The following is a 13,405-nucleotide window of genomic DNA, read 5'->3' on the forward strand; positions in this document are numbered from 1 at the left end:
TTAAAAAAAAATAAATTTAACTTTTACAAAAAGTACAACAGATCCTTCTGGATTTACACCTCTTTGCTTCGTTCGTTGTAAGCAGTCGAATCTGTCAGCGGGGTGGTCACCTGCTGTCCAGCTGTCTCCTTCTGACACTGTCAGTGACCGCTGACCCTTTGTCCCTCGTATGTGGTCAGTTTGCGTCCTCACAGTATTGAACGGAGAAGCAGGACACTGCAGCATGACCCCCAGGAAAATACAGTAACTTCCTTGAATGGATCCCTGCTGGTGTGTGAATGAAACCCTTCCAAAATTTTAACCTGCAGTCAGGGGAGGCTGTTTCAAAATGCAGCAGCTTCACCCTCACACAGAACGCCATCCTTTACCACGATGAAAATGACAAAGATAATTAACAAAGTCACCCAACGGGTCCACCTTAAAAAATAGATTATGATTTATCTAAATTTTATCTATGTATGTCAGTTTTTAGCAAGTTCTTATTCTAGTTTGACCTATTAATATTGTAATGAAAATAAGCACATATTATTTACAAATATTGATGACATACCTATATAAACATTTAAATTACAATACTGAAAATAAAAGTATACATGTGAAAGAAACTCAAACACTTAGAGTAAGATTCTTGTGACTCTGAAATTACAAATAATCTAGAAACAGTCTCAATGCCAGTCACTTAACTTGAAAGAAAATACTATTATTGCTGTTAATATAGATTTTACATACAGAGTAGTGCAAAACCTGAAGCAATTTCATTGGGAAAAAAAGTACCTTACGATGCATCCTATAAAATATAAAAAAATAAAATGCTTCCATATGTTTCTACATTAAAAACAATACTAATCTCAAAAAATAGCTAATAGAGCTTTGCTATGGAATGTAAAATGTGGTTAAGGGAAAAAAATTGATGAACCTCAAGACAAAATGCTAAGTCAAAGCGAGTGTGTGTGTTGCCCAAAGCGCACGGTGGCACTGCTTCGTGGAGCCGATCAATAGATATTAGCTTTAAAAAGAGAGATATTGAAAGGAGCCACAGCATATTTTTAAAATGACAGCGAGGAGGTTTAAATTGTCTCAATCAAGTCTCAATTTTTTTCTTCCCAGTTTTTCCAGCTGTTCTCTTCCAGTGAAGACTCTTCATTTCAAAGAAATTTAATTAGTTCCAATTGATCACAGCCAACACTTACACCGCATTTTCCGCGGCTCCTTATTTTCATACGGCGAGCACCGACAGGACCTGCCAGGCTCCGAGTCGGGGGGCACGGGACAACATCCACAGCGCATTCAGTTCTCCCCAAAAGGACAACTCTGTCTATAACAAAGGCACTAATTTATACTTCATATCTTAACTGCTGTCTTGGTCAGTTGTTTAATGGCGTTAATTAAAAAATTAAGTTCCAGGTTACTACAAATATAAAATCAATACAACAATGCATATTATTAGCTTAACTACAATCTCTAAGTAAGAATCCATTCGAAATATAGGCAAATGTCTCTGTCATAATATATTTTCTATTTATTTTATGAGGGGATATTACTAGAGCAATTCCTTTTAAATAACTGAAAAAAAAATCAGATTTTTCAGAGTAAAAGGCTAACCTGATCAGTTTTCCCTTTTGTATGTGTGCTGTGCAAGGCTGGCTATCCCAAAGTAAGGTTATTGTGCTTGGAACAGGTTCCTCTCAATGCATCTACCCTATTTTTCATAATGCAATTTATATAGGATTCTAGTCAATAAAAAGAAATATGGCTTTCTTCTAAACCTTCATAAAAATCTATACCACATCTTAATCAAGTCACACAATCAGAAGGTAACCTGACCGATCTCGGACTGCAGCCTGCCAGTTGCCTGACAGCATGCTCCGGAAGCCTTTTTTCAGTTGTGGAAATTCTCTGCATATGGAACATCTTTGCTTCCAGTGTCCATGGCACACAATGAGCGTCTGTCACACATGTTTAACTGAGCTTCGTACAGATCGAAATACAGTTTATGTAGCATTATTTCAGTCTCCAAAACTAGATTTTCATTTTTAAGCTTCTTGATTATTTCTAACAATCAAATAAAAACACAATCATGTGCTATGGCGAATGCAGTCTTAGGACTTTGGGTGCATAATTCAAAATTTCAACGTACCGCTTTACCAATCTGTGAGTGCTCAAAATTTACCTTTATATCCAAGAATGCAAATTGAGTTATTCTACCATTGCAAAGATAACTTCTTTTTTCCCATGAATCAAACCGCTACTTTTTACAGACAGAAGACCTTTAAAGTGTATAGAGAGGTAAAATACAACAAAAACATCTTTAACAGCATTTCAAAAAGCAATGAAAACAGAATAAAAGAAAAACTAGTTAAAAAAGCTTACAAATGAAATAGTTTTTCCTTCAGTAGCTACTGAAACAAATTCCATAATTGTGAAGTACAAATGACTTTCAGAAAAGTTGAAAGTTTCTGAAATAACTTACATTTAAAGTAGATGATTTTTTAAAAAAATCAATGAACTGATGACATGAAAATGAATTGAAAAGTAGCAAGAAGAACCACTATCATCTGATTTTTACTGAAAACCAGACACTCCCCAACTTAGCCAACTCCTCATCCTCAGCAGCGACACCAACTGGGGTTTTAATTAACACAGGCTTGGCAACTGCCAAGGGCGGCCCTCAGCCTCCCTCCACCCCTGCCCAGCGATCCCGTTTTAAAGACATTGGGGCTGACAGTACAGAAGCTGCCACATGCAGCTTTAACAAGAAAACAAACAGACAGTAAACCTCCCTTTTGGTTTTTTTTCTCCCTTTAATATTTGTTGCTTCACAATCAGATTTTACATTTTAACCATCCACAGCAAAGACAAAAGTTTACCATTCTTAATACCAATAAAAATATCTGTACTAGGTTGTTTTTTATCCTCTGTGCATTGAGAGAAATGGAGCTGAATTCATTTGGAGATCCAGTAACTGGAACTGTCCAAACCTATAAAAAGATAGGCTGACAACACGTACTGCACGGCTTTTCTAAATTTTACTTCATGCCTGGTTATGTGACAAGTATGACCGATAAGAATGCTCAATACCAAGCATGTAAATAACTTTTAAAAGCAGCATTTATTTCTATGGTGTAGGTAAACAGAGTGTCTGCACGTTTCCTTGTGTAGGCTATATTGCTATCACAACTTCAATAGTTCCAGTTTACCCTATAATTGCAAAACCTTTCATAACATAATAGGTGTATTCCCCTACATGTTCCAAGGCTTTAGAAATAATCCCAGCCTCTGAATTAGAAGGTCCCCAGAAAATCAAATGCACAGCCAGCAGGTTCATTGTTATGGCAACAATGAGCAAAGCTGGACTGCACTTCAAGATCAGGAAGGACACTAAACAACCCTGTAAAACCAAACACTCCATCAATGCAAGTTTCTGTCCTCTCCATCAGCATGCTCGGCCCCACTCTAACTGACAGAAGAGCATTTTCCAATCCTGGACGAGGCTCATGAGGCTCATCCAGATTACGTTAATGAAGTCACCTTACCAGCTGTGATGTCGTCATCAACAAGGTCATGCTCTTCCTCTTGGACTTTGGCCTCGGTCCCCGAGGTGGTGTCCGGAGCCGCAGTGACCGTCTGCATGGCTTCGGCTGAGACCCCAGCTAAAACGAAGGGGAATCACAGACTCAGTTTTTAAGGACTAAGAGAAAGGTGGATCAAAACTCAAAACTTTTTAACTCACTGGAGGCAAATGCAATACATTTTAAAAATGCAGGCAGGCGAAAGTAAGTTTACAGTTGTGTGCATGGAAAATACAATAATTAAGAAATAATAACACAAGAATGAACTGTTTCACATACAACTGTAAACCTACTTTTGCCCTCCCCATGTTATGCACCAAAATGAGGGAGAGACACAAAGTGATGAACCAAACATTCACGTGAGCTCTATTTCTCCATTCTTACATGTGTGTGCACATATGTACGTATGGGTGCAAAGGATATTGACTTTTTTCACTAAGATCTGGGAAAAACAGAAAAATAATGCTGAAGTAAATTAAATTACATTTTTACTTGATTCCCTTCAAGTTTCTTGCTACAGTCACTTTAGCTGATTTAAAAATAATGATGGCAAAAAGAGAAAGAATTCCTGGAGAGTGAAGAAGAAGGGTAACAAAAGAGGGATTTGGGCTCTGGGCCGCTGCAGGAGGCCTGAGAGGCACGGCCCCCGGGAACCTAAACCTCTGTCCACGAGGGAACCGCGGTGAGGTCAGGCCATCACCGCACTGAAGGCGGACAGGTGAACGGGATCCAGTGCCGAAAGCTCCCCTTGTGCGAAATCCCCTTCGACCTTGACCGTTCATACACACACATGTCTTTTCCTTACGCACCCGTCTTCCCACCCTTGATGATATATTCTGATTTCGATTTACATCTGCCACATCACTTCTAATTAGGCAATGGATAGTAGTGTGTCGCAGTATTTTTCATTTGGGTGTCAACAGGTATTGCTCCATCATAGGACATAAAAACACCACCGCTGGTAGTTACTGTAGAAGTTGAACCTTACAATCAAATCTTCTTAACACGTACTTCAATAGCTGCATATACAGTAGCCATCAAAATATTTTTAAAAATAAATGCTACAAATATTCAAGGATTTCTTTTCTCCCTAGGTGTACTAACTTAAATGTTTCTATGTGATACTCAACCTTGTTGCCTCAGGCCTATGAAAGGCACCAAGAGAAAAAAAAAAACTTAGTCATTAAACACCAGGAATGGTCCAGACTAGACCTAGAAGTAGGCAGTTCCAAGGCCTAAATATTTAAATTTGGGGAAGAGAACACACCATGTTCTCTTCCAGCACATTTTTCAGAATTGTTGCAATGTGGAAGGAGGGAAAGAAGGAAGGGAAGGAAGGGAGGGAGGGGGGGAGGGAGGGAGGGGATAACAGAACAGAACAGAACAGAACTGTGCTATATCGATGGTCCCTGATGAATTCAAAGTGACAAAGCCATCCCTTCACAGGATCATTTTGTTGTTGGGTTTTCAAGATAAAATTTTAAAATAAAGAAGGGAGATTACTGGAAAATTAGTATTAAATTCATTAGAAATGGCTATCAGTAAAATCGAAAAGAGGAGATGAGAAGGTAAATGCCATATTCCTAAATAAAGACTTATTGCTTAAATACAAAAGCAAAGATCATTATTTCAGGTTAAATCAAAATATAAATCTCTGAAATCTCTTAATCTCATGTCTTGTCTAACCCTTGATAATTTTTTAAATGATTATGGAAACAGGTAAAAGATATTAAGGAACAGTTGACAGTAACAATCATTTAGTAGTGGTATTTTCCTTTCCTGTAAAATTAAAATGCTCCACGAAAATAAAGCTGGTGTTTATGTAGTCAGAAGTTTACAAATTCATCTAAATCAGTCTCATTTAATCAGAGAGGTTAAGTAGTGGCTCAACATAACACAGCTACCACATTCAGGACCAGTACTGACACACAGGTCTTTTGATTTCAAACCCCAATGCCCTTTACCACCAAGACCTCCCGGAAACTGAGTTCCAGGATAGATGGTATGACAGAGCATCGCAACCATCAGGAATTGTGGAATCATAAGGATGCTGAGCATAAATCCTGGTAAGCCCTCCAGGGTTCTTGGGCCACCCCAGGTAACTGTTCAACTGAGGGCATTCAGTCTTTTGGGACAGAACTTCAGGAGCAGACGTGTACATCTCAAAGTAGCCAAGGCTGAAAGGCCAAGTAGCTGTGCTGAAACTGGTTTCTTGATCGACACTTTCCAAAACAAAGTAAGGGTGGAAAATCCCTTATCTCTTGGCAGAAGAAAAGGAAATACAAAACTAAAAGAAAACTACAAAGCAATATATCTAGTAAATACAGCCTCATCAATCCCTAACAAAATGTAAGCAAATAGAATTCAGCAACATATAAAAAGATTTATACATCATTACCAAGTGAGATTTATTCCAAGGATGTAAGTCTGTTTATGTTTAAAAAAATCAATCAACATAATGTAAAATATTAACAAGCTAAAGAAGAAAAAATCATATAGATCATAGCAATCATCTGACAAAATTCAACATCAATTCATGATTTTAAAAAACTCCCCCAAAAATACAAATAAAGGGGAACTTTGTCAACCTAATAACGAAGGGCATCACTAAACGTCCACAGGCAGAGTTATACTCAGAGGCGGGGAACTGGGTGCTCTCCTCCTGGCATCAGGAGCGGAGCAACGATGACCACACCGGCCACTCGTACTTAACACAGCACCGGAAGTTCTAGCCAGTGTCATGAAGCGAGAAGAGAAAACACATACAGCCGTGCAGTGTAGAAAGGATGAAATACATGGTCCTTATTCAAGGATGAAACACTGTCTACACAAAGATCCAAAGGATGTGGTGGGGGGAACTAGGAAATGCGTACGGATGGCAAGGCTGCAGAATACAAGAAAAAACATTTTTTAAAAAAATCAATCATATTTTTATATGCTAGCAATGAACATGTGAACACCTAAATTTTAAAAATACTAATCATAATGGTTCAGAACACTGAAATGCTTAGAATTAAATCTCAAAAAGTATATACAGGACTTGCATATGCTGAAACCTATGAGAGACAGGAAGAAATCAAAGAAGATCTGAATAAATGACATGGAGACATACACAGGGGCAAAGTAAGTTTACAGTTGTGACTATGCAAAACACAAAGTTTATTCTTACATTACTATTTCTTAACTATTGTATTATTTTCCGTTCAAACAACTGTAAACCTTGTTTTGCCCCGTCCTGTAGTGTTCATGGGGTCATTGTAGAAGATTCAACATAGCAAAAAGTCAGTTCTCTATAAATTGGTACACAGGTTTAACATAATTTCTATGAAAATGCCAGCATATTGTTGTAGGTGTGGACATAATTATTCCCCAGTTAATGTAAAGACAAAGGGATTAGATGAGCTACAAGCATTGTGGGGGAAAAATGCGGTGAGAAATATCAGTCTGCCCATTGTAAGACATCATATAAAGATATTAACGCTATGTGGCTTGAGGTTAATAGAAGCTAGAACCCATAAAAGATGCACACAAATATGCCCAACTGATATCTGACAGGTGCAAAAGCAATTCAACGGAGATTTAAGGACAGTCTCTTCCACAGCCGGCCTTCTTAACTGGACATCTACAGACAAAAAGCTGACCTTGACCTAAGGCCCATACCTTATATGAAAATTAACTTAATTGCTCCATCCCCTAACCTCAGGAAAAAGGGCTCATGGACAAGGACAACAGTGTGGTAATGGCGGGGGTGGGGGGGGGGTATAAGGGGACTAAATGATAATGGAAAAAAATACAATATAAAAATTTTAAAAAAAGAAAATTAACTTAAAATGAATCATAGGCTTAAATGCAGATCAAAGAAGTATAAAACTTTTGCCCCAAAAAACAAAAATCTTTGAGATCTAAGGTTACAGTTGACACCAAAAATACAATCCATAAAAGGAAAACTGGGTCACGGAGACTTCATCAAAATCAAAAACTTTCGCTCTGCAGAAGGTCCTATTAAGAAAATAAAAAGAGAAGCTGCAAACTGGGAGAAGAGATCCACAAGTCAAATACCCAGCAGGAGACTAGTACCCAGACTATATAAGGCGCTCTCAAAACTCAACAGTAAATAGTCGGGCAGTTCCTCTGAGGGTTAAACGTCGTTACCACACGGCCCAGGACCCCACTCCCAGGGAATGAAAACACACGTCCACACAAAGGCTTGTGCGTGAGTGTTCCCAACAGCCTCACTCGGAAACGCCACAGCGTTTCAAAAACCTGAGTGTTCATCAACGGGTGAATGAATGTATGGCTACATCACAATTTATTGATGAACAGATAATTATGATATATTCATACAGTGGAATATTAATCAGCAACACGAGGATATAAAGTACTAAACGAAGCCACTCATAAAACACATGTTGCAATGTCCAGAATTAGCAAATCTAGAGACAGAACAACTTTTTGAAATATAAAAATCACTTCATCACCATCCAGTGTCAATAAGATGACAAACTATTCCTGAGAAACATGAAGAGCCCACTTAGAAAACATAGATATGGAACTTTATTTTCTTGCATATTCATAATCTTGATAATCAAGACTACAAATGTCAATTCATAATATGGTGGTGCATTGCTGTTTTCTTGTGTACTTGATGTAAGCGAGCTTATTTGTCAAACTATGCCATGAAATCTCAGACTCATACTTTCTGGGTATCCCCATAATGTTTGGTAGTGATGAACATGTCATATAGGTTCACGCCAGACTACAGGTGTCTGTAAATGGGTCCCATGGTGTAAATCAGTTTAAAAACAAGAAACCAATGGAATGGAGCTGACATCAGGCATAAGTAAGTTTGGACAAAGCAGAGAGAGAAAGTAAGGGTGCGGGGTTGTGACAAGTAGCAGAAGTAAGAAGAAGAGGACAGGAGAGACTATTACAAGATGTTCATGCCAGCTAGATTTCTCAGTCCTTAGATCACTATTCATTGTGAGAGAGAGAGAGAGAGAGAGAGATATACCAGACCTGTCCAGAAGGTATCCAGCCATGTAATATGAAAAAGAGACACTTATTGAAAAAGATACAAGAAACACTGTATGTAGGAAAATGACGTGTTAATCCCCTTCAAAGTAGGTACCTTGGGACCTACTTCACACAGTTCTCCCCGTTGCCATCAGCTGCTCTGTCATATTTTCCAGAATCTCACTGATGATCTGAAATCTCTTCCCTTTTAAAGGTGGTTTTAGTTTGGGGGGAAAAGCCAGAAGTCTCAGGGCACCAAATCTGGTCTATAGGGGAGCTGAGTCACTGGGGTGGCTTGATGTTTCACCAGAAACTCTGCACAAGACATGATGCATGAGCGGGCACAATGCCAGGATGAAGCTGCCAGTCACTAGTTGCCCATAGCTGCAGCGTTCTGTTCGAGCTTAATGCAGAATTTGGTGGGGATTTGTTGCTCTACTCACTCAGTCATTTTGAATGCAGAGGCCACACAGTACACACGCTCACTCGATGGCATCTACAGCCCCCTGACTAGTACAATAGCTGGAATGTGCATTGTTCACGCATGTGCATTCCAGTCCACTCTCACTGGCTGCCAGGTTGCATCAATGCTGTGCAAACCATTCTCATTATATTAACAATGGCTGCACTTTTTCCAGACAGAATCTGTGTGTGTGTGTGTGTGTGTAAAAACTTTCCCATTTATATGCAACATTTTTAATCACTTAAAAAATTTTAATGGAAACAGTTTTCAAAATCAATGTAATAAAACTGTATTCATTTCTCCCCACCAGTAAAATCAGGGATATTATTCTAAAATTTTCCTTAAAAAGCTTGTTATTGCCTTTGTAATAATTTTTCTCCTGCTGGCTAATAGTGTCTGAGTGATGATAAATAATACGAACTCAGAAGACTTCAGTGTCATGTGATTAACTTAATAATCAAAGATTAAATACTAAATTTTAATAGAGTAACATTACAAATATAGCACTTTAACCAATATTGGAATATAAAGACAGTTGAGTTCATTATAATTTTATTATTTCATTAAAGATTAGATGGAAGCAATAAACAATATGGTTAGGATTCAGAAAGAAAAATATATACCAGAACATTTATAAATGTTAACAAAAACTGTATCTCTCATTCCATAGTAATATAGATTTCCGCTGAGTTCAAAACATGGATCTAAAAGAATAGCAGGTATTTTTATTTCATCGGTTTCTCCCAACGGTGGTCCAAGTTAAATGAACAAGAGGCAATAATGTGAAATGAACATTTACTTTGAATAAAGTAAAACTTGACAACAGAGAGGAGAGTTCATTCTCAGGCAGAAGGCTTGAATCCATTCGAGGCGCAGCTCTGCAGGCACTGACCGCACTGGCCCACGCTCCCTGCCATCCTTATGACAGACAGACGGCCCGCCTCGCATTAATTCACTTCACACCACCCGTATCGATCCACGGCCAGTTCCCCCGTCTCCCTGCACACGCTGCCTGTCTGGCTGCCTACATCCACACGGCACACAAAGGCCAGAGAAAGATAACCTTTGCTTTCCATTAAAGACACAGTATCCACTTTTCCTTCGGCAATAGCATCAAAAATTTAAAAAAAATATTACAGACAGATGTCTCAGAGAAAAAAGTCTTCCTGTGTGAAATGTTGTGGGTATTCATCCCTTATTCTAAGTAGAGATATTTTCAATTTCTCAAAAAACAAGTTAGCTCATTAAAGGCTAAAAATAAATTGGAGCAATGAAAAATATAGTTAAAATAAGCAAAATGTCTTCAAGCCCAAATAAAAATATAACAATCATTTGGTAACATGCTTTGATTGTTATTTTTAAAGACATAAAATACATTTTTCCTAAATAGCACTTGGATTTTTTTGAGAAAAGTGCTCTCACATAAGATGCAATTATAAACAATTTTGAAAACAACAAAAGAAACGTATCTCCTGAAACACTCACAAGGAGAACAAAAGACAGGAAGTGTACTGCGTCAACAGACTATTAATGGAAAGCTACAAGTATAAAGCTTCACTGCTACTCCTCCCTCCCGACAAGAACCTGTGAAGAGCCGCAGTAAAAATCACACCTCATGCTTTTCATTCATTGCATCTAGTTTTTCCAAGATTTTGTTTTCGATTTGCTGGCTATGGGCTGACTCAACACCAATTTTGGTTTCAGAAGACACAATAAAATGAAGATTTATTGTTCAACCTACGACGTGTTGAGAAACAAAGGCAAATCTGTCTTGACGTGTAGCTATACTGAAGCATGAACCTAAAATTATAACCTCTGGCTGATGTAGAAAACCAAATTATAAGTGGGATTATATATTTCAGAACTGAGCAAAGAGTATTCTCTTGGATAAGGAAGTACCTTTGAAACCCTTATGGATTTTCATTTTGTTTTGCTAGAATTGCCCAGAGAGGTTGCACCAGGTAGTAATGAAAGCAGTGCTCTAAATAAACACAGTACAGTAAGTATGTTGTTCTTTATAATAATAACTAACTTTAGAAATCATAAAAAGAGCCTGGCTGGCATAGCTCAGTGGATTGAGCGCGAGCTGCGAACCAGTGTCGCAAGTTCGATTCCCAGTCAGGGTACATGCCTGGGTGGCAGGCCATGACCCCCAGCAACTGCACATTGATGTTTCTCTCTCTCTATCTCCCGCCCTTCCCTCTCTAAAGATAAATAAATAAAATCTTTAAAAAAAAAGAAATCATAAAAAGAGAAATGAGGAAGGCTGCTGATGCTAAGAATAGCTTTAAAATAAGGAGGTTAAGACTCGGCCTGGGCCTGAAAGACAGGAGAGATCCAAGTCAGAGGGAGGCCAGCACCGCCAGTGGGAATGAGGCGAAGTCATTAGACCAACGAACACAGGCACCCAGTCAGGTCCCCTCATTACCGCAAACACCTGTAGAGCACCCAGGCGGCTATGGACCAAGGCCACACCAGGGACCGGAGACAGAAAGGTGAAAAGGATATAGGCTAACTCCCAAGAAGCCCATTTGTAAAATGAGTCCATGGGGACTCATTAACGAAATGTTAAGCATGAGAATGTTTTGTGTTTTAGAGAGACCTCTCCGTGAAGAACGATTTCAGAGGACGCAAAAACAGAGGTAAAGAAAGGGCAGTGACTTTGAAGCCACACTCCCTGGAGCGTCTCGAGTTCTGCAGACATGCCCGAGGGCAAGAACCGATGCTCGCCACCTCTGCCTTCTCACGTGTGTGTGCACATGCAAAAACACATAGCACTGTGTAGAAGTTTTCACGTGAAGAAAGGCTAGCCCTTTTTAAACACAGTTTAAAAACCACTCATCTTGACTTTTTTAAAAAAAATAGTACAAATGGGGAGAAAATCCAAAGCTATTTTTACATAAAATATACAGAAGAGGAGGAGCTCTAAAGGGAAGATTCATTCATCAACTTTCTTGTCGATGATTGTTATGCTAGGCAAAGGGGATAGAAATTAAGGGGGCTAAAGGACCTTCTACTACAGAAAGAGCCATGTGGAAAATACACACACAGATTTGTAAGTGCCTGTGTGCAGATACATCTGAAGAAAAGTCAATCAACCCTGTGTGGGATGGTGTGAGGGTGAGAACACATGTCAGAAACCACTTCATGGGAAGGAAAGAGCTGAGATGGGTCTTCAAGTACGTATGAGAAATTACCATGAGATGACACTGAGTGAAGGAAATTCCAGGAACACAGGACAATATGTTAAACGACCCTGATGCATCTACCGAACTGGGGAGCAGAAGCATGAGAAGTGTGGAAAGGGATGCAAATGAGGCGAACAGGATGCGGAAGGTCAGAGCCCCAAAGGCAATGAGAAGCGCGGTGCTCACAGAGAATGGGAAGCAGGAGAGGAACACATCTTCAGTATTTAAGACTCCAGCGTGGTGGATGGAGAGAACAGGTCAACACTCAGTAAATAAAACCAGAAGACTGTCAGGTTGGTGGCTACGTAATGACAGTAAACAAGTTAATACCTTGAGATTTTGGGATAAGTAAGAATAACCCTATAACTGCTCTTTCTCATCACCTGACTAGTCCGGGAATTCGGTCTGTGCAGACCAGAAGCAGCTGTTTGAAGACAATTATGAAAGCAGAGAGTTTGGTCTATACTAGCAGACGGCCCCAGAGAGGCAGCCAGTGAAAGGCAGTACTCCTGGCAACCCAGCCAAACTGCCTTGGATCCCTGTGTGCAACCCAATGAATACAAAATAAAAGACAGTGAGACGTTATCTCAGAAATTCCATGATGAAATCAAGGGGCACAGTTTAGCAGAGCACCTGGGATAAAGTGCATACTCAATAAATAACATTATTAGTATCATTCATATTATTACCATTGCTTTTGTTATTACCAATTTGGTGCTTACTTTTCCTCAGAAGCACTTTACTTCTCTCAGTACACAATATTCAACTTTTACCCTATTTCATGAAGCTATTTTTTAAACTTTTGTTACACATCACTTCCCTCCTTTTAGAGCTACATTTCCAGACATCTTATAACATCTGTTTACATATAAGCCACTTCAAGCTAAAAACTGAGCAAATATTTACATTTCAAAGAATCAGTATATCTTATGATGACTTTTGTTATGGCCAATTATGTCATTTTCAAATTTCTACAAACACAGACATGGAAGTGGGAAAGCTTTTGACCTTATACTCTCTTAATACACAATGAATAATTGATTTGAAAATTAAGACAAAGGAATCCTGTTTTAATATTGTCCTAGTAGATGACACATTTAATTGGCAGAAATATGCTATAGGATCACACTATAAAGCATGTGTGATATTTCAACCATTTCTTCACAGTAATA

At 38.8% G+C, this 13,405-nt stretch overlaps 1 protein-coding gene across 1 annotated transcript in view; it reads right to left on the reverse strand.

Annotated features, from left to right (window-relative positions):
• WDR7 (WD repeat domain 7) overlaps nucleotides 1-13,405 on the reverse strand; it is a 291,161-nt gene that overhangs the window by 158,882 nt on the left and 118,874 nt on the right. The window contains 1 exon segment of the mRNA XM_028524165.2: nucleotides 3,534-3,650. Within this exon segment, the coding sequence (XP_028379966.1) occupies nucleotides 3,534-3,650 (117 nt within the window).

This window comes from Phyllostomus discolor, chromosome 9, assembly GCF_004126475.2.
Source record: "Phyllostomus discolor isolate MPI-MPIP mPhyDis1 chromosome 9, mPhyDis1.pri.v3, whole genome shotgun sequence".
Taxonomy (NCBI): Eukaryota; Metazoa; Chordata; class Mammalia; order Chiroptera; family Phyllostomidae; genus Phyllostomus; species Phyllostomus discolor.